The sequence below is a fragment of the Anolis sagrei genome, chromosome 11 (genome assembly GCF_037176765.1).
Source record: "Anolis sagrei isolate rAnoSag1 chromosome 11, rAnoSag1.mat, whole genome shotgun sequence".
NCBI classification, from domain to species: domain Eukaryota; kingdom Metazoa; phylum Chordata; class Lepidosauria; order Squamata; family Dactyloidae; genus Anolis; species Anolis sagrei.
This window is the reverse complement of record NC_090031.1, coordinates 10,282,583-10,304,181: the sequence shown is the minus strand read 5'-3', so window position 1 is coordinate 10,304,181 and position 21,599 is coordinate 10,282,583. Positions and strand designations below refer to the sequence as shown.

General features: G+C 42.6%; 1 protein-coding gene across 2 annotated transcripts in view; it reads left to right on the top strand.

Moving 5' to 3' along the window:
- Positions 1–21,599, top strand: part of WHRN (whirlin) — an 86,818-nt gene that overhangs the window by 14,011 nt on the left and 51,208 nt on the right. For both annotated transcript variants that reach the window (XM_060757331.2, XM_060757332.2), the window contains exon 2: positions 19,904–20,119. In XM_060757331.2, coding sequence (XP_060613314.2) covers positions 19,904–20,119 — 216 coding nt within the window. The remainder of the gene's footprint in view (positions 1–19,903; positions 20,120–21,599) is intronic.

The following is a 21,599-nucleotide window of genomic DNA, read 5'->3' as shown; positions in this document are numbered from 1 at the left end:
ACATTGTCCATAAATTACCAATAAGCAATTACAATGCACAATTATTACAAAAAACAACCGTACCCAATCTTCTCATCATCCAAGCGTAGTCCAGGTTCATCGTCCATTGTTCCATTCCTATATTCCATTACCAGATTGCACTAAATTACTCAAACGCCTGCACAAACATCCAGGTCTTCACCTTTTTGCGGAATACCATTAGAGATGGTGCTAGTCTAATGTCCATAGGAAGGGCGTTCCACAGCCGAGGAGCCACCACCGAGAAGGCCCTATCTCTCGTCCCCGCCAGCCGAGCTTGAGAAGCAGGCGGGATCGAGAGCAGGGTCTCCCCGGAAGATCTCAAAGTCCTGGTGGGTTCATAGGCAGAGATGCGGTCAGATAGGTAGCTTCCGAATGGAATCGCCCATGCCTACCTGGCATGGATGCCCTGCCCCATTGACATGGGAGCCATCATCCACCGCAGTATGAAATTATGCTATACAAACCTGTCGTAACATCTTGGCCATCATTGTTCTGCATGGCTTATAGATCCTCAGCAACACATTTGAGCCGAAAGAGATAATAACGCAAAAGGCTACCAGCTGCTTCAGGAAGGATGGAATGTTCCCTTATTCAACTAACAGTAATCAAAGTTCTCATTTCAATGGATGAATAAAAAATATTCCAATCTTCCAATGCATCAGAGGTAGCTTCCACTGACATCGTCCATATGCCGTCTGAGCAGCCTGCCATGCAAAAAACTGATATGAAGCATGTGGCACATCACTCAGAAGAGCAAAGAAAAAGCACTTAGGATGTACTAGTCTCTCATTCTTTTTGTTATTTCACTCCAGGTTTTTTCGTAGTAATTTTTATATAAATTCTTATTATTCACTAGCCATCCCCTACCATGCGTTGCTGTGGCTCAGTCTGTGATCTGGAAAATAAAGTAATGAGAAAATGTTGGTTTCCAATATATGTAATTTCTTTATGCTTGTGAGTAAACAGTATTTCTTGTTGTTTCTTTGTCAGTGTTGATGTGGGGAGTGTCTGGTTTGCCTCCTCTGGAATAGGCAACATATAATTGTCCTTTTTTAGGGGTCCCTCTCAAGTCTATGATACTATATCTCTGTGTGTGTGTGAATCATATCTATCTCAGTGGTTCTCAACCTGGGGTCCCCAGATGTTTTTGGCCTACAACTCCCAGAAATCCTAACAGCTGGTAAACTAGTTGGGATTTCTGGGAGTTGTAGGCCAAAAACATCTGGGGACCCCAGGTTGAGAACCACTGATCTATCTATATTTATGGCTGGATGGCTCTTTGTCAGGAGGGCTCTGATTACATTTTCTTGCCCTAGGGAGTTGTACTGGATGGCCTTAAGTATTTTCTGTTGGTCACGAGAGTTCTGTGTGGGAAATTTGCCCCAATTCTGTCGTTTATAGGATTCTGAATGCTCTTTGATTGTAAGTGAACTATAAATCTCAGTAACTACAAATCCCAAATGTCAAAGTGTATTTCCCCCAAACTCCATCTGTATTCATATTTTAGCATATGGAATATTCATGCCAAGTTTGGTCCAGATCCATCATTGTTTGAGTCCACAGCGCTCTCTGGATGTAGGCGAACTACAACTCCAAAATTCAAGGTCAATGCCCACCAAACCCTTCTCGTGTTTTCTGTCGGTCATGGGAGTCCTGTGTGCCAAGTTTGGTTCAATTCCATCATTGGTGGAGTTCAGAATACTCTTTGATTGTAGCTGAACTATAAATCCCAGCAACTACAACTCCCAAATGACAAAATCAAAAAAAATTGAGTGAAGGATATACATTGGGTTGTTAGGTGTATGCTGTCCAAATTTGGTGTCAATTGGCCCACTGGTTTTTGAGTTCTGTTAATCCCACAAACGAACATTACATTTTTTATTTATTTAGATCATTATGTTCATTCCCATTTTTTTTTGCTTGGAGGGTTGCTTCAATTCTTGTTTTCTGTCTCAGTTCTCCTTTTTTATCTTTACTGTTAATATTTTTGTTTTGCGTAAATTGGTTGAGAACCCAGCAACTAGTCCAAATTGGTTAACCTGGTGTATCATTTTAGAAAATTCCTTCAGTTGGTCTTCTGACATTAGGATAATGTCATCCGCAATTAACTTTATTTTGTATTTTTGTCTTTTCACGTTTATTCCTATTAGATCTTCATATTGGCATAATTTCCTTGCTAAGATTTCTATTGAGAATATAAATAAGAAGGATGAGAGATGACATCCCTGTCTCTCTGTATTGGAAAGGTTTTGTCACGTCGCCACTGATTTTGATTCTAGCCTTTTGTTCTGTGTTCTGTTGTTCTGTTGCCATATCTTAAATTCTTTAGTAGCTCCATAATGAAGTTCCAATTTAATCAATCAAAGCCCTTTTCAGCATCTAATAGTAAAGTTTCACCCTTTTTAAATTTTAAATTTTGAATATGTTCAATTGTGTTTAGGATTATCCTTGTGTTGCCTTTAATTTGCCTTCCAGGTAGGAAGCCTGCATGATTAATCTGTTATTCGGACAAGAAACTGGATCATTACTTTGAGGTTCCTCTCCTCTTCTTGCCACTTTTTAAAAAATCAATTTGCCCTTTTCCAGAGTATTTCACTTTCCATCTGTTGTTGCTGTCTTTCTCTCTCGTTCAGCTTGCCTTGAAGCTCATCCTTCCGCAAAGCCCAGACAAGTGAAAATATACGGCCCTCCCTCTTGGTTTTCCCCTCTCTTCCTCTGTGGCTGTCTGTCTCTCACACTCAGAAACATAATACCCTCATATTTCCTCTCTCCCCTGAAAGGATGTAAAAAGATGTTTCATTTGTATTTATTTTGATTGGAAGTGGAGTCTTAGTGCTGAGATAAAACAGCTCCCAAATCAGCAGAGAGAGAAAAGAGATGAGAAGCAATGCAGTTATGGAAACGATTTACATCACTGACCCCATTTCTGTTGAGCTTTCAGCCTTTCACCTCCCTGCTATTGATCTCTTTTTCAGCATAAATAAAATAGACCTGTCCTCAGTTGACCTCATCTTCTCATATCACCTTTGGTCTTTCCCCAGTATAGTCTTGACCTTCTTCGTGCAAAGTTTGGGGAAAAAATTGTTTACATCACTCAGAAGCTACCATAGACTGAGAAATTTGAGGTACACTGATGCCCAAATAGCCTGAAGGAACCAGATCCTGACTGATTTTGGATACTAAATAGTCAGACCTGGCTAATACGTGGGAGACTACCGGGGAATATCAAGGGTTATGTGTCCAGAGAAGGTTGACAAAGATAATTATCCAAGATCTGGATATTAAGCCTGATGAGAAATGGCTTAGGAGCTGGATAACTATCTGTTGGGAGCGCTTTGATTGGCAGAAGGCCGTTCAACTGGATGGTCCTGGGGGTTTCTTCCAACTCTTCTATGAGTCCATAATATGTTTAGTTTGAGAGGGGATATGATATGGTAACGGCACTCCATGCAGTCATGTCTGCCACATGACCTTAGAGGCGTTTACGGACAACACCAACTCTTTGGCTTAGAAATGGAGATGAGCACCACTACTCAAAGTCAGACACAACTAGACTTAATGTCAAGGGGAAACCGTTACTTTTACCTATGATAGCCATCTTGAAATATCTGAAGGACAGACATGTCATGCAAAGGATGGAGAAACTAGAACACAAACCAGTACAAAAGTATCTAAACTTTAGGAAGAACATCTTTACACTAATAGCTGTTGTCCATGGAATAGATTGGTGGTAGGCTTGTGCAATCTGGGTAAACCTTGACCCATTTTGTCGCCCACCTTTTGGTGGGCGCCCAGATCCATTTTTGAGAGCCTCCCTAAATCGAGAGGGCAGAAATTTGTTTTTGCTCTGGGGTGCCAAAAGATCCATTTTCTTTTGGCCCATTATGAGGGGGGCGGGGGCTTCCCAGGCTACCCTTCCCATCATTTTAGGAATTTAAGCTGTTTCTACTCTAGAGGAGAGGCGCTCAGTTGCAGGCAGGCACATGATTTAAGGAGGCTTCTTACCTGTATCTCTACTCTAAAGGAGAAATGCTTGGTTGCAGGCAGGCGCATATGCCACTCTTTTCAAGGCAAGGATGGTGAAGCGACAGCTCCCCCTGTGGCCAGAATCGAGCATACCCTCATGAAGCCGGAAAGCTGGAATGTTGAATTCCCTCTGTGTCTGTCTATATATGTTGTATGTCTAATGGCATTGAATGTTTGCCATGTATATGTGCATTTTAATCCGGCCTGAGTCGGATGAGAAGAGCAGAATATAAATACTGAAAATAAATAAATAAATAAATAAATAAACAAATAAATAAGGAGGAAAGTCCTGTTTCTTACTCTAGAGGAGGTGCTCAGCTACAGGAAGGTATGCATGCTTTCTGGGATTTCACGCCACACACACACACACACACACACACACTTTACAAAGCAAGGAGGTTGCTGATGAAACGAAGGCAAGGAGCCGAGACCGGCTCCTGCTTGGTTTTGAGTCAAGCTTATTTTCATACCCGGAGGGGACTTCCCATTACGTGCTCCCAAAGGTAACAACAGTAACAAAAGAACAGATGTAATGAAGGAAAACAGATCCACGCACAACTCTAACTGGCAGGCTCTCTCTCTTTGGAAGTCTCTAAACAGAGCCTTGATAGGCATTTTCCAGGAGAGCTTTGTTGCTGTCTTCCTATATGTTAGAGCAAGGGTCCTCAAACTAAGGCTGGGGGCCGGATACGGCCCTGCAAGGTCATTTCGCCGGCCCTCGGTCAGGGTAAACCTAAGTCTGAAATTATCTAAAAGCACACAACAACAACAACAATCCTATCTCATCAGCCAAAAGCAGGCCCACACTTCCCATTGAAACACTAATAAGCTTATATTTGCTAAAATTGTTCTTCATTTTAATTATTGTATTGTTTTTAAGTGTTTTTTTGCACTACAAATTAGATATATCTGTGCTGTCACGCGCAGGGTCTATAAAAGGTAAAGGTAAAGGTAGTCCCCTGACATTAAGTCCAGTCATGTCTGACTCTGGGGTGTGGTGCTCATCTCCATTTCTAAGCCGAAGAGCCAGCATTGTCCGTAGACACCTCCAAGGTCATGTGGCTGGCATGACTGCATGGAGCGCCGTTACCTTCCCGCCGGAGCGGTACCTATTGCTCTACTCACATTTGCATGTTTTCGAACTGCTAGGTTGGCAGAAGCTAGGGCTGACAGCGGAAGCTCACAACGCTCCCTGGAATCGAACCTGTGACCTTTTGATCAACAAGCTCAGCAGCTCAGTGCTTTAACCCATTGCGCCACCGGGGGCTATAGCAGTTGGCTTTTGAACAGGACATGCTCTTTGTTCCCAGCAGGAAGCCAGGGTGCCTCGAGTGAGAGGCCCTAAGGATTTTCCTATACAGAGTCTTTAGAAGCTTGAAAGGTTTAACAAAGTCCTTTATTATTGCTTAAATCTTCAACAAACAATCAAATACTTCTTAGATATTCAACAAATTAAACAAATGCTTCAAGGCTTTGAATCAACTGGTGGCTTTCTTAATCTTGTTCACAAGGGACAGGCAACTGGCTTTGTGAACTGTTTCTTTTTAACCCCTCCTTGGGCAATCTACTTTCTAAACTTTGCTGGTGTGGGCTCAACTCCCGGCTCCAAACTGCTTCTTGGGTCCCGAGTTGACCTACCAGTCAAGGTTTTGTAGATTCTCCAGCTGGAGTAATTTGGAACTGTTTTCCCCCGGAATTTCATAAGAAACGAAGCTTCTCTACAGGTGGAGCTAATCCACGTCCTGTAGCTAAGCTTTCCAATGCAAGACTGACCTAAAATGGCTCCCTCTCCTCCCAGAGCCCTGGGGAAAGGGGCGGAACCAAAACTTAACAATGATTGATGGGTCATTGGCCCTATAATTGCAAACCAAGGGAAGCCACCTTATTGCAAAATGCATGGAACTTTGGAATACATGCAAACACTCAAAGAAAGAAAAGGAAATTGGAGCTTTTGGTACAGCTGTACCAGCACATATGCAGTGTGCATAGGAATTCATTCATGGTTGTTGTTTTTTTCAAATTATAATCCGACCCTCCAACAGTTTGAGGAACAGTGACCTGGCCCTCTGTTTAAAAGGTTTGAGGACCCCTGTGTTAGAGAATTGGACTAGATGGCCCTTGTAGTCTTTTCTAAGAGTCTATGGAAGCTGAGCATGCACGGATGAGTGATGCTCAAAATATCTGGAAACGTCAGGTTACCTAATCCTAGCAGAAACCATCTCTATAGAGAAGAAGAATTACTGAGTGCTACACTTGGTCAGTTCTCCATGAAGCAATGGTTTGGCTAACCAGCTGGGACAAACTTTGCTTCCTTTTAGTGTTTCTCTTTAAGTCAAAGGAGGCTTTGCGTCTCTCAAAAGAACACTCTGCCCTTAAATCTCATCAGTCCAGACAACTGAGATAAATGAGCTCTGGTTTTCTGAACAACAGCCACTCCATTTTGAAAGGAAGATCCAACAGAAAGATTGCAGGGAAAGAAATTGATCCCTGATAAATCCAAGAAAAGTCCAACAAAGGGCTCTCTCCAGAGGTGCCTCTCTTCACATGGTTTATTATATCTTTCTGCAGCTTTGGCTGGGGGCTCAGCCATGCTCAAGTTGCTGAATGGCCGATGTACGTTCTTTGTGCACTTTTTCCTTACTGATTGGCGTATGGGTGCAATTCAGTAATGCTCTTTTGGAACATTCATTTCACATAGCGATTATGCCAAATCAATCTGTTGTGGGGTTTTATTTATTTTTTTCCTGTACCCATGCCAAATCTTTTAGTAATTACTAGCCATCCCTGCCACACATTGCTATGGCCCAATCTGGTGATCTGGAAAAGGCAGCATTTCTATACCTGAGGGTTGGGACCCCTTGGGGGGGGGGGGTCGCAAGGGAATGTCAGAAGGGCCACCAAAGACCATCAGAAAACACAATATTTTTTGTTGGTCATGGGAGTTCTGTGTGGGACGTTTGCCCCAATTCTATCATTGGTGGGGTTCAGAATGCTCTTTGATTGTAGGTGAACTATAAAATCCCAGTAACTACAACTCCCAAATGTTAAGGTCTATTTCCCTCAAACTCCATCTGTGTTCATATTTGGACATATGGAGTACCTGTGCCAAGTTTGGTGTAGATCCTTCATTCCTGGAACGATTCCATCAGCGCTGCCTCTGAAAAATCCTGCAAATCTCTTGGGAAAACAAGCGGACAAATGTCAGCATGCTGGAAGAAACAAAGACCACCAGCACTGAAGCGATGGTCCTCCTCCATCAACTCCGCTGGACTGGCCATGTTGTCTGGATGCCCGACCACTGTCTCCCAAAGCAGTTGCTCTACTCCGAACTGAAGAACGGAAAACGGAATGTTGGTGAGCAGGAAAAGAGATTGAAAGATGGGCTCAAAGCCAACCTTAAAAACTCTGGCATAGACACTGGAACTGGGAATCCCTGGCCCCTGAGCGCTCCAGTTGGACGTCAGCTGTGACCAGCAGTGCTGCAGAATTTGAAGAGGCAAGAATGGAGGGCGAAAGAGAGAGACATGCCAAGAGAAAGGCACGTCAAGCCAACCCCAACCGGGACCGCTTTCCGTCTGGAAACTGATGCCCTCACTGCGGGATAAGATGCAGATCAAGAATAGGGCTCCATAGTCACCTACGGACCCACCACCAGGATACTACACTTGGAGGACCATCATTCTCGGCCTCTGAGGGATCGCTTAAGTAAGAGGTAAGATCCTTCATTCTTTGAGTCAACAGTGCTCTCTGGATGTAGGTGAACTACAACTCCAAAACTCAAGGTCAATGCCCATCAAACCCTTCTAGTGTTTTCTGTTGGTCATGGGAGTCCTGTGTGCCAAGTTTGGTTCAATTCCAATGTTGGTGGAATTCAGAATGCTCTTTGATTGTAGGTGAGCTATAAATCCCAGCAACTTTAACTCCCAAATGACAAAACAAGTTATTTTTGAGTGATGGTCACTCCCTGGCTTAGCAGGTGTTTTGTGGCCAAATTTGGAGGCAATACATCCAACAGGTTTTGAATCATGATGTCACTCAAAACGAACAGAGCATTTTTATATATGTACTAGCCGTCCCCTGCCACGCGTTGCTGTGGCCCAGTCTGGTGATCTGGAAAATAAAGTAATGAGAAAGTGTTGATTTCTAATATATCTAATATATGTAATGCCTTGATGCTTGTGGGTAAACAGTATTTCTTGCTGTTTCTTTGTCAGGGTTGATGTGGAGATTGTCTGGTTTGCCTACTCTGGAACATGCCACATATCATAGTCCTTCTTTAGGGGTCCCTTTCAAATCTATGATATTATATCTCTCTGTGTGTGTGAATCATATCTATCTCTGTCTATGGCTGTCTATGGCTGTCTATCTCTGTCTATGGCTCTGTCTATGGCTCTTTGTCAGGAGGGCTTTGATTATGTTTTCTTGCCCTGGTGAAGGGAGTTGGACTAGATGGCCTTAAATATTTTCTGTTGGTCATGGGGGCTTTGTGTGCCCCAATTCTGTCGTTGGTGGGGTTTCAGAATGCTCTTTGATTGTAGGTGAACTATAAATCCCAGTAACTACAACTCCCAAATGTCAAGGTCTATTTTCCCCAAACTCCATCTGTGTTCATATTTGGGCATATGGAGTATCTGTGCCAAGTTTGGTCCAGATCCTTCATTGTTTGAGTCCACAGTGCTCTCTTGATGTAGGTGAAGTACAACTCCAAAAATCGAGGTCAATGCCCACCAAACCCTTCTAGTGTTTTCTGTTGATCATGGGAGTTTTTTGTGCCCAAGTTTGGTTCAATTCTGTCGTTGGTGGAATTCAGAATGCTCTTTGATTGTAGGTGAACTATAAATCCCAGCAATTACAATTCCCAAATGAGAAAATTGGGGGGTTTTTTTGAGTGATGATCATTCCTTGGCATAGTAGGTGTTTTGTGGCCAAATCTGGAGGCAATTCGTCCAGAGGATTTTGAGTTATGATGTCACTCAAAATGAACAGAGCATTTAGATAGATAGATAGATAGATAGATAGATAGATAGATAGATAGATAGATAGTAATTGTAATGTGACCATTGCTTGCCCGATGCTGGACAGAGTGCCCTTTTAGGGAAAAAAACAGTCATAGTCTGTGGCATGTTAGAAGGAGCTGAGACTGAGAAAGATTAATCAGTGGGCATGTATGGATCTAAATAGCTGAGAACAATGGCACACACCCAAAGCTTTTCAGTGGCTTTGCCCCATTGCACCATGAATTGATTGGGAGCCAGCCAGTTGTTTTTTGAGTGTAAAAATGGCTTCCATTCTAGGCCTTTCCAAACCAAACACGATCAAGAGCATCTGTGACGCCATTCCCATAGCGGTAGACTAGGTTAGCAATGTTTCCGTTTAATTGGGCCCACTGGGCCGAGTGCCACAGTAGTTCAACTTGTTCCGATCCACCTGTTTCTATTATTATCATAAATGCACCTCGAGGCATGTTCTAGGATTGTTGCTTGGGTGCTTGGGAGCCTCCCACCCATTGCTACCACTTTCTTCTCGCATTGATAAAAAAAGGTTTGAACTGATAATGGATTCTCAAAACTTTCTTATGGAATGAATTCTTGCACCATAACCACAACACCACACAGGCGTCCAAATATAAGCAAACAGTTTATTGTAAAAGCACAGAAAAATATATGAGAACGAAAAGTAATAAAGAAAGCAATAATCCAAAGCAGGTTCAATAGCAGGTGATATCCACGCAGGAACTCAAATGTCTCTTGAAAGTCCAAAGATCAAACAGTCCAGGAATAGCAAAACGTCTCAAACGCAGCATAAATCCATAAACAACAAAACTTGAGCAAGAATCTTGATACAAAATTACAAAAACCTTCGAAGATACTTAAATCCAAGAACAGAGCTTGACTTGACACAAGAACTCAGGCCTAGGTTGTTTCTCGAACACCAATATGATGGCACAAGTGGCACCACCTGTATGTAGAACTGTAAGTTGCAGGATTTGAACTGTTGCATCATGCCTGATTTTGCCTTTTTACCCTGTAAATGTATAGTTGGATTGATTGGTTATTTATAGCTGTCAATCAATGTTGCTTGCGCCAGTTGAATTGCTCCTCCTGCTCAATTGTTTGTCCCCACCTCTTCCTAGAGAGCAGGACAGTGTTTCCTTTTCCATTCCACCATCAAATTTTCTATCAGATGGACATGAGAGAGAGAGACTTGGCTCTGAAGCCCTTGATTAAGTTACCTCTCAGCACCAATTCTGAGGTTCTTACCCTTGAGACTTATGCTTCATGTTCAGATCAACCTGGACAACGTTGAGAAGTCTCAAGCACCTTCAAACCAGTTCTTTGGCACCAGAGGAAGGCTTTGTGCCTTCAAAATATAGGCCATTGGAATTGGGGTTGTGATTATTCCGATATTCACAGCCATTGAGAAAGAGGGACCTGGAAAAGCTTCTCAACTGCAAAACTCCTTGGACCCAAGACAACCAGAGACTAATGTATATTTTCCTTTACCCCTTTGAAACTTCCAGCTTATTGCCTTAAAGGGATAACTCTTTGTGAACAATTAAACCTATTTTGAGTTATCTACAGCAATTTGGTCCTTGGGAGTTCCAGTTTTCCTAAAGGAGGGCAAGAAGCAATCCCCTGGGGGAAAGATGTCATGTCCATGCCTCTTTCACTAAGAGTTATAGCCCCCAGGAGCGACAACACAACCAACGTTGTCTGAACTGCTAATAAACAGACATGAAGTCATGGTGTTTCCCATGGACCTTCTCTATCTGTTTCTCATGTAACTGTGTTGATCTACAGAGCTGGCTCTCTGCTCTAATATGCAAATGAAGATCCTTACTCAGCCCTGTACTGCCAGGCGTTTTCTCATGAGAACTTTCTTTTAATTCATCTTCACTCGACCCCTTATCTAAGAATGTTGCTTTTGACTCCTATGATTGACCTTGAAGTTTATCAGCCCTGTCTGAGGCAACAGCATTCTCTTGGTTTGCATCACTATCTGAAACAATTTCATTCCCTTGGCCTGTATCACTTTGAATCCCAGTGTTAGAGACCCTAAATTGGGTCTTCTTAGGTCCACGTCACGGGAACACGTAAGGAAGGAGACAGTCCCAAAAAAGATAAAAAAACAAGGTTTATTTTTAGTTTCTTCACGAAGAAGACGGACAGCCTGGCAGCATACGCAGATGCTACCCTTCTATTATTATTATTATTATTATTATTATTAACTTTATTTGTACCCCGCTAGCATCTCCCGAAGGACTCGATGCGGTTTACACAGGCCGAAGCCTTCTAGTGACTGCCGCGCCTCTCCTCTTTTTCTGCTGACTTTTATACTCAAGTAATAGGTCATGGAAAGTACTCTCTTTCCAGCCCCTCTCCCTTGACCTTTTGATGGAAAGTATCTTCTTGTACCTGCAGACTCTGCGCTTAACCACAACCTTTGAACTTAACCACAACACAACTACTTCCTATGTAGGCTTGAACTTTGTATGACTTTTACATGTCACATCTTGTTTCTTAAAAACATTTTCTTCCATGTTGCTCCTTTTCTACAGAGGAAGGGTATATTTCTCTTTTGCTGTTAATTTCATTCAAAGTCCCTTGCTTAGCATTTGCAAATTTCACTCAAAGACCCTTTCTCCAGGAAAGCCCACAATTCCTTCTGAATCCAATTCATCAGAAAACCCATCAACCCCTGGCTGTTGCGTCTGCTGAGCTGCAACAAGGATTGGGCAAAGTTTACCTCTATGATTGTGTGTGGTCCCAAGACTGTTTCTTTGGCCCCAGATTCATTGGATTGCACTTTTTCTAGCAAGACTACTACTACTACGACTACTACTAATAATAATAATAATAATCTATATAAATAAAATGTAATGTTCGTTTGTGGTATTCACAGAACTCAAAAACCCCTGGATGAATTGGCACCAAATTTGGACACAATACACCTAACAACCCAATGTATGTCCTTCACTCAAAAAATTGATTTTGTCATTTGGGAGTTGTAGTTGCTGGGATTTATGGTTCACCTACAATCAAAGAACATTCTGAACCTCACCAACGATAGAATTGAACCAAACTTGGCACACAGTTCTCCCATGACCAACAGAAAATACTGGAAGGGTTTAGTGGGCAGTGTCCTTTGGTTTTGGAGTTGTAGTTCACCTACATCCAGAGAGCACTGTGGACTCAAACAATGATGGATCTGGACCAAACTCTACACGAATACTCAATATGCCCAAATGTGAACACTGGTGGAGTTTGGGGGAAATAGAATCTTGACATTTGGGAGTTGTAGTTGCTGGGATTTATAGTTCATTTGCAATCACAGAGCATTCTGAACCCCACCAACGTTAGAATTGGGCCAAACCTCCCACACAGAACCCCCATGAGGGCCACGGCAATGTGTGGCAGGGGACGGCTAGTAATAATAATAATAATAATAATAATAATAATAATAATAATATATTTGTTATCTACCACTCCTAATGGTTTGAGGTGGGGTACAACACAGTCCAAGAGCATCAACATAAAATATATACAAAAAAGTACATATATCCAAACACTCCCCTATAAAATACACCAAAACATATGGTACAAAGAAATGGTATATCAATTTCCCAGTAAACTTCAGAGGTGGTTATTCTGTTTTTTAAATATGTCACAGTCAGGCAACAATAGGCAATGCGTCAAAAAACTGTTTTTTCAAATCCAGCAGTGCACTTCCACTCAATTTGCTTTTCCTCTTCAAAGGTCTTAGGAGAAGAATATTGACTTGACCAGTTGCCCATTCATTACCTGATTCTCTTGAATTCCCTCCACTGCCTTTGTTTTGCAAACATGGGATGCAAAGCTATGTTTCTGCAGTCGGTTTTTGGCTCCTCACTCTACCCCATGGGTCGTGTTCCAGAATCCATTGTCATTCAGTCGAAGGAGGTTTTTCGGTGAAGGAGCCAAGACCGTGGGCTGCAGCTGAGTGGCAGGCATTGCCGCCAAGCAAAATGAATAGGGCTCGATTGCTCATTTCGTTAAGAGCTGGAGAAGCAAGCAAGCAAGCTGGCTAATGTGATGGACACAAAGGAGGTTTCAAGAAAGCTGGAGCAAAAAAAGAAAAGGGGAAAAAAGCTGGAGCAAGGAGGGAATCCGTTCATCAGGGCTTCCAGAAAAGAGGCCAGGATATATGGGCATTGATAGGTGGTGTTGCATTCTGGCCTGGATTTACGTTTGCACCCCACAAGAGTCCAGTATTACAAACTAAACAGTTTATTGAAGAAAACAAATATAAAAAAGCAAAAATATTATTATTATTATTATTAATAATAATAATTAATATTAATAATAATTATTATTATTATTATTCCGCTCTATCTCCCTGTTCCGTCTTCCAGGAGCATAGTTTGCATTACCTTTTAGTTGCATGGGATAGTGTTCCTTTGCATTTCCCCAGGGTTGCTACAATCTCAGTTGCACTCTGAAAGTTAACAGCATTAGAGGCTAGAAAGCCAGCCTGTAGGCCCCTTTTGCAGAAGTTTGGAAGACCAAAGAACTCCAGCTGGAGAATATCTAAGCCTTTACTGGTAGGTCCACTCGGTGCTTCGAGACGCAGTTCGACCCGGTAGCGGAGCCCACATCAGTAAGGGTTAGATTACAGTCAGCCTGGGAGAAGTTAAAAAGGGGATTTTCCTTTAAAGTAAAGAAGAAGTTATTGAAGACAGTTGCCTGTCCTTCGTGGGCAAGTTTAGGAAGCCACCAGTTGCATAAAGCCTGGAAGCATTTGTTTAGCTTTATTGAAGACAAGAGAAGTTTCTGTTAGATTGTTCATTAATAAAAGACTTTGTTATACTTCACAAGCCATCTAAAGATCATTTGTGGTGGAAAACCTCTGAGAACTTCTCTTTGGGCCCCCTGGCTTCCCGCTGGGCAAAGGTCGCACGTCCTATTTAAAGACAATTATTTACAGGCCCAGCGCACGACAGAACAAAAGGCAATGAAAGAATGCAATCCTGATAACATGGACCTGAGGTCTGGACAATATATGGTCCTCTTTATGTTGTGGGGGACCATTCCATTTTGTGTGTGTGTGTGTGTCAAGAGTAACTTGAGAAACTGCAAATTGCTCCTGTGTGAGAGAATTGTCCGTCTGCAAGGACATTGCCTGGGGATGCCTGGATGTTCTGATGTTTTACCTCCTTATGGGAGGCTTCTCTCATGTCCCCGTATGGGGAGCTGGAGCTGACAGAGGGAGCTCATCTGCAGTCTCCCCAGATTTGAACCTCCGACCTGTCAGTCTTCATCTCACTGGCACAAGGGTTTAACCCATTGCACCACCGGGGGCTCCTAGACCATTCCATAACACTATCTAACATGATTTTTCTTCTTGGGTTATACATATCAATTCCTATTTGGTTCTATAATAACAACATGGAAAAAGACTATTAAACTACAAAAACTTTGTTCCTGCAGGACATCCTGCAGCACATTTTGCTCTAGTTTTTCAATGAATATCTGATAGAGTTTCAACCAATTCACTCTAGGTTGTTGTAGGTTTTTTCAGGCTATATGGCCATGGTCTAGAGGCATTCTCTCCTGACATTTTGCCTGCATCTATGGCAAGCATCACTACCTCTGAGGATGCTTGCCATAGATGCAGGTGAAATGTCAGGAGAGAATGCCTCTAGACCATGGCCATATAGCCCGAAAAGACCTACAACAACCCAGTGATTCCGGCCATGAAAGCCTTCGAAAATAAAATTCACCCTAGTTTGTGGCAGCCACAAAAATAAAGTTTCTGGAGTATAACAATGACTTTCCAAGTAACTACCACACAATTAAACAGGAAACAATGCTTTCAAACTATTAACAGATTTTTTTTCAAATTTTGTTACATAGTGTAATCAGCCCAAGTCAGTCTATCTAATGGTAGAGGACAATAAGGCCAGCAGTCTATAGAGCTACAGGTTTCCCATCTTTTCAACGTCGCAAATGGAAGCCAGCGCAGATTGTAATCCTATGTCATTGACATTAAATGTGAATTGAAACCATCAGTCCAAACCCCGGCTTTGTATTCAGTGCGTGTCACTCAGAACACCAGCTGGTGGGATGTGTTATTGTCATAAATGGATCAGCGTGAAGGATGGCATATGTCGCCATTATTGATTGTGGCAAATGAAACGCCATATCGCAAATCCATTTAATAGAGCTGCGAGCCATTTGCTGTCAGTCTGCTCTGCTTCTGAGCCAGCCGAGTGGAAGGCAGTTTAGGGGAGAAATACTATTCTGGAAAGAAGAAGACGAGGGAGAAGGAGCACGCTTTTTCCGATTTCATGCTTCCAAGGCACTCCTCCACCAACCTCACTCTTTCTATATATATCTTTCCTACTTTTATTAACAAGGCAGTTGGCTTAAATCATGGTAGGCATGACAGATAATTAAAAGACTGCAATTGCGAGAGATCAATCGCCTCCTGAAATCTCTCGTGTGCCTATTCCCTTTGGCTCTCATTATCTCCAATCTCGCATGCTGTCCATTATGATCTACTCACAAAATGCCCGTCATTGTGAAGCCATAGATGGAGGGAAGCTGGCCCAAGATATGTTGCTATCTGAAGCAGAGCATAGAAAGGACACCCTTCTCCCAAATCTATGCAGATAGTGATGTTTGCATCTTGTCATCTCCTGATCAGCACAGAAAGGCGAGCTCCATAACTCTCTTTGATGTTGTTGTCAATTGCCATTAAATCAACACTGGGAAAGAGCAGCAACAAGTAGCTATTTACTGTATTAATATATTATTATTATCCTGTAAAAACCAAGGAGAGGAGAGACTCATGGGATTGTTTACATTTATATATGTACTAGCCGTCCCCTGCCATGCGTTGCTGTGGCCCAGTCTGGTGATCTGGAAAATAAAGTAATTAGAAAGTGTTGGTTTCCAATATATGTAATTTCTTTATGCTTGTGATTAAACAGTATTTCTTGTTGTTTCTTTGTCAGTGTTGATGTGGGGAGTGTCTGGCTGGCCTACTCTGGGATATGCAACATAGAATTGTCCTTCTTTAGGGGTCCCTTTCAAATCTATGATACTATATCTCTCTGTGTGAGTAAATCATATCTATCTATATCTATGGCTGGATGGCTCTTTGTCAGGAGGGCTTTGATTACGTTTCTTGCCCTGGTGAAGGGAATTGGACTGGATGGCCTTAAGTATTTTCTGTTGGTCGTGGAGGTACTGTGTGGGAAGTTTGCCCAATTCTGTTGTTGGTGGGGTTCAAAGTGCTCTTTGAACTATAAATCGCAGTGACTACAACTCTCAAATGTCAAGGTCTATTTCCCCCAAACTCCATCTGTGTTCATATTTGGGCATATGGAATATTTGGGGCAAGTTTGGTCCAGATCCATCATTGTTTGAGTCCACAGTGCTCTCTGGATGTAGGTGAACCTCAACTCCCAAGGTCAATTCCCACCAAACCGTTTTAGTGTTTTCTGTTTGTCATGGGAGTCCTGTGTGCCACGTTTGGTTCAATTCCACCATTGGTGGAGTTTGGAGTGCTCTTTGATTGTAAGTGAACTATAAACCCCAGGAACTACAACTCCCAAATGACAAAATCTTTTTTTTTAGTGATGGTCGCTCCTTGGGTTAGTAGGTGTCTTGTGGCCAAATTTGGTGTCAATTTGTCCAGTGGTTTTTGAGTTATGTTAATCCCACAAACAAACATTACATTTTTATGTATATAGATTGCCAGCCTTGCTTACTTGGTTCAGAACATTGAGTTGGGTCCAGGTTCTTACACACTGAAAAAGATCAACATCTTGTAGGCCCTCTACAATAGATGTCATGAAAAGTACTATCTCAGTGTCCTTCTAAATGACGTAAATTGAGAGCCTGAAACTTTTGTTAAGGTAGCGACCATCACCCTACGAAGTATCTAGTTCCACTGCTCTTCCCATGTAGATGTCTCTGTTGATGTTCAACCAAAACTAACACTACTGGAACAAAAGCCAATTATGAGATCTATTCTGAAGAGAGCCATGTGTCTGTCTCCATGTTTCTCTTTGTGTTTGCACCAATGTTGGTAGGGATCTTGTTGTAACATCACACTTGTGTAAAACAAATCATTGTGCAAGAAATTGCATTATCTTTTGTGTGGCTGAGCTCTTGGCTGTTGATGGTCATTGTGTAGTTGTTGGCACAATATGGGATCCAACGCCATTGCACTGGTGTACTTTAAGCTAAACTAAAGGCGCATATGATCTAGCTCATTGTCTATAGGTCAATGGGTTGGATACTGCAGTTTGTTGTGTCTTCCTCTTCTGCCTCGGAGGAGGAGTTGGAAGAGGAGAATCATAGAATCAAAGACTTGGAAGAGACCTCATGGCCCATCCAGTCCAACCCCCTGCCAAGAAGCAGGAATATTGCATTCAAATCACCCCTGACAGATGGCCATCCAGCCTCTGTTTTAAAACTTCCAAAGAAGAAGCCTCCACCACACTCCGGGGCAGAGAGTTCCACTGCTGAACAGCTCTCACAGTCAGGAAGGTTGAGAGGAAGGAGCTGGAGAGTCTGGACAGACCTGCTCGAGAGGAAGAAGAAAAAGAAAGAGGCATGCTGGTTGTTCCTACATTTCAAGAACACCAAAGGGAGCAACAAGCAAGGCATAGGTCAGCCAGGATTTCTGAAAAGACACACAGCAATCAGACCAGTGGTTCTCAACCTGTGAGTCCCCAGATGTTTTGGCCTTCAACTCCCAGAAATCCAACTGGGAAAGTAGCTGCGATTTCTGGGAGTTGTAGGCCAAAACACCTGGGGATCCACAGGTTGAGAGCCACTGCCCTAGAGGCACATGTGCTGTGGGCTAAGGATCAGGGAAAACAGCCATTGCTGGCAGCAACCGATCCAAATTAACTAGCCTTTGATCCTGTATCTGTTCCAGCAAGAATCTTCATCTTTGTAAGTGTTTTGCTTTGAGAAGAGATCACCAAAGACTTTGCTTTGCTCAGCCTTGTTCATTTCCTCGTTTTGTTTTGACTTTGCTACTTTAACCTTTGCTGAAGTAAAGCTTTTTGAGTTTCTTTAAACTTGGTTTTAAGACTATTCTTGGGGCAAAACAGGACACAGTGATAGGCAAGATGATGCCCTCCCAACTACAACTCACCCTAATCCTCAAACATTGGTTAAAATGGTAGAGGCTTATTGAAGTTTTAGTCCTAAATGTGTGGAGGCATTCAGGTTGCCTTCTGATAGGACTAGGATAAAATGAAGAGAAAGTTGCAGCAGTGGTTGGAAAACTGTAGCATTCTACAGGTGGCACCGTGGTGGCACTATGGGTTAAACTGTTAAGCTGCTGAACTTGCTGACCTGAAGGTTGGCAGTTCAAATCCGTGGGGCTGGGTGAGCTTCCGCTATTAGCCCCAGCTCCTGCCAACTTAGAAGTTTGAAAACATGCAAATGTGAGTAGATCAATAGGTACCACCTCAGCAGGAAGGCAAACAGGCACTCCACACAACCAGGAGGTATCTACGGAGAATGCAGGCTCCTTGACTTGGAAATGGAAATGAATACCTTCCCTAGATTCAGAGTTGAGCACCACCTCCAGAAGCCGGAGATGAAAGGGGAAGCCTTTGTTTTTGTATCAAGGCATTGAATGTTTGCCTGTGTTTGTGTTAGTATACACTGTAATCCACTCTGAGTCCCCTCGGGGAGATAGGGCGGAATATAAATAAATATATTATTATTATTATTATTATTATTATTATTATTATTATGCCCTCCAAACTAAAACTCAACTAAACTCACACTGGTCAAAATGGCAAAGGCTTGTTGAAGTTTTAGTCCTAAATGTCTGGAGGCATTCAGGTTGTCTTATTCTTGGGTAAGGTGAAGAGAAAGTTACAGTAGTTGTTCTGTCGCGCGCTGGGCCTGTAAATCATTGTCTTTAGAACAGGATGTGCAACCTTTGCCCAGTGGGAAGTCAGGGGGCCCAAGGAGAAGTTCTCAGAGGTTTTCCACCACAAATGATCTTTAGATGGCTTGTGAAGTATAACAAAGACTTTTATTAATGAACAATCAAACAGAAACTTCTCTTGTCTTCAGAAAGTTAAACAAATGATTCCAGGCTTTTATGCAACTGGTGGCTTCCTAAACTTGCCCACAAAGGACAGGCAACTGTCTTCAATAACTTCTTCTTTACTTTAAAGGAAAGTCCCCTTTTTAACTTCTCCCAGGCTGACTGTAATCTAACCCTTACTGATGTGGGCTCCACTACCGGGTCGAACTGCTTCTCGAACACCGAGTGGACCTACCAGTGAAGGCTTAGATGTTCTCCAGCTGGAGTTCTTTGGTCTTTAGGACTGTTTCCCTGGAAATCTTTTGGAGACTCTTAAGACTGTTCTCCCCCCGGAAGGTCTTGTATGCTGTTAAGACTGTTTTCCCCCAGAAAGTCCTCAAAGCTTTGGGGAAGCTTCCCTGGGGTTCTCTGGTTTGCTCTTAAGACTGTTTCCCCTGGAAAGTCTTAAGGGTTGAAGCTTTTGTACAGGGGAAGCTTGCACACGTCCTGTTGCTGAGACTAACTAAAAATGGCTCCCTTCCCTTCCCAATTGCCCTGAGCAAGGGGCAGGACCAAAGTTAACGATGATGGACAGGTGACTTGCCCTATGACTGCAACTGAAGGAAGCCACCTATCTGCAGAATACTTGACTGCAAGCAAACATTTAATACGACGCAAATAAAGTGGGAGCTCCTGGTACAGCTGTACCAGCACAGTAGTGGTTGGAAAACTGTAACCTTTTATTTTGAGATTTCTCTTTCAGTTGGCTCTCATCTTAATCAATAATATTGTCCTCTTTGTTGACTTCTAGGCACTCAAGGGCTCCAAGAAGCTGAACCTCTTAGTCCACTCTGTAGGACGCATCCCCGGCGGCTACATTACCAACCATATCTACACTTGGGTGGACCCCCAGGGTCGGAGCGTGTCCCCCCCGACAGGCCTTCCCCAGCACCAGAGCAACACCCTGCGGAAAGACGGTGAGAAAAGGAGCCACCTCCAGCTCCTGCAAGAAGGAGACGAGAAGAAGGTGAGCACCACAAAGTCTGTGATGATAGGGCATTGGGTAGGAACAGCATGAATAGAATGGAATTACTTTATTGTCGTGGTACATCGTACAATGAAATTAAATGCCATCCCCAATGCACATTATATATGTAGAATTGCAAAAACAAAACACTCATCCTTCTACATTCTAATCACTATTGCACCACCCCTAATGGCACATCATTGTGAAACCATAAAGTTCAATATAGTAGTCACAGCTCTGGGATAAAAGTTTTCTCTCAGCCTATTTGTCCTTGTTTTTATGTCAGTGGTTCTTAACCTTCCTAATGTTGTGACCCCTTAAAGCAGTTCCTCATGTTGTGGTGACCCCCCAACCACAACGTTATTTTTGTTGCGACTTCATAATTGTAATTTTGCTAATGTTATGAATCATAATGTAAATATTTGATATGTAGGATGTATTTTCATTCACTGGACCAAGTTTGGCACAAATACCCGATATGTCCAAATTTGCATACTGGTGGGGTTGGAGGGGGATTGATTTTCTCATTTGGGAGTTGTAGCTGCTGGGATTTATGGTTCATTTAAATTTAAAAGATCATTCTGAACTCCACCAACGATGCAATTCAACCATGACCAACAGAAAATACTGGAAGAGTTTGGTGGGCTGTCGTTTGGGAGCTATAGTTCACCTACATCCATAGAGCACTGTGAACTCAAACAATGATGTGTCTGGAATAAACTTGGCATGAATACTCAATATGCCCAAATGTGATGTTTCAAGAATCTTTATTGAGTTTTCTTAGCTTGTGACATCGAAAGAGGGGGAACAATACGTAGATAGGAAAGCTAGGAAAAATAGGACATTGGGTTACTAGGGGTTTTGGAAGGGTAGAACATGGGGAGGATGAAGAGGGGGGGGATGTGGAGCAAAGGTGTGGGGGAGAGTGTTAGGAAGGAGGGTTGGGAGAAAAAGGGGAAACTTGACACTTCCGTTTGGTCCACAGATGGATGAGTATTATTAGGTACATTTATTAATTTTGATTCCTTATTTTCTGTTGTTTGTTTAGCTAGCAGCTATTGTTATTGATCTTTTATTTCTAAATATTCTTTAGATATTCTTTACAGTGGCTCCAGTTGGTCTGTCTTTCCTTGTTCTGGTTCTCCATTAGGCTCGATAGTCTGTCCAGATCTATAAATTCGATCACCTTTTTTTTCCATTCCTCCACCGAGGGGGTTTCTTGTGTTTTCAACTTTTGGAATATGCCCAAATGTGAGCACTGGTGGAGTTTGGGGAAAATAGACATTGACATTTGGGAGTTGTAGTTGCTGGAATTTATAGTGCACCTGCAATCAAAGATCATTCTGAAGCCCACCAATGATACAATTCGGCCAAACTTCCCACACAGAACCCCTATGACCAACAGAATATACTGTGTTTTCTGATGGTCTTTGGCGACCCCTCTGACACCCCCTCCAGATGCTGTCATTGGTGTCCAACA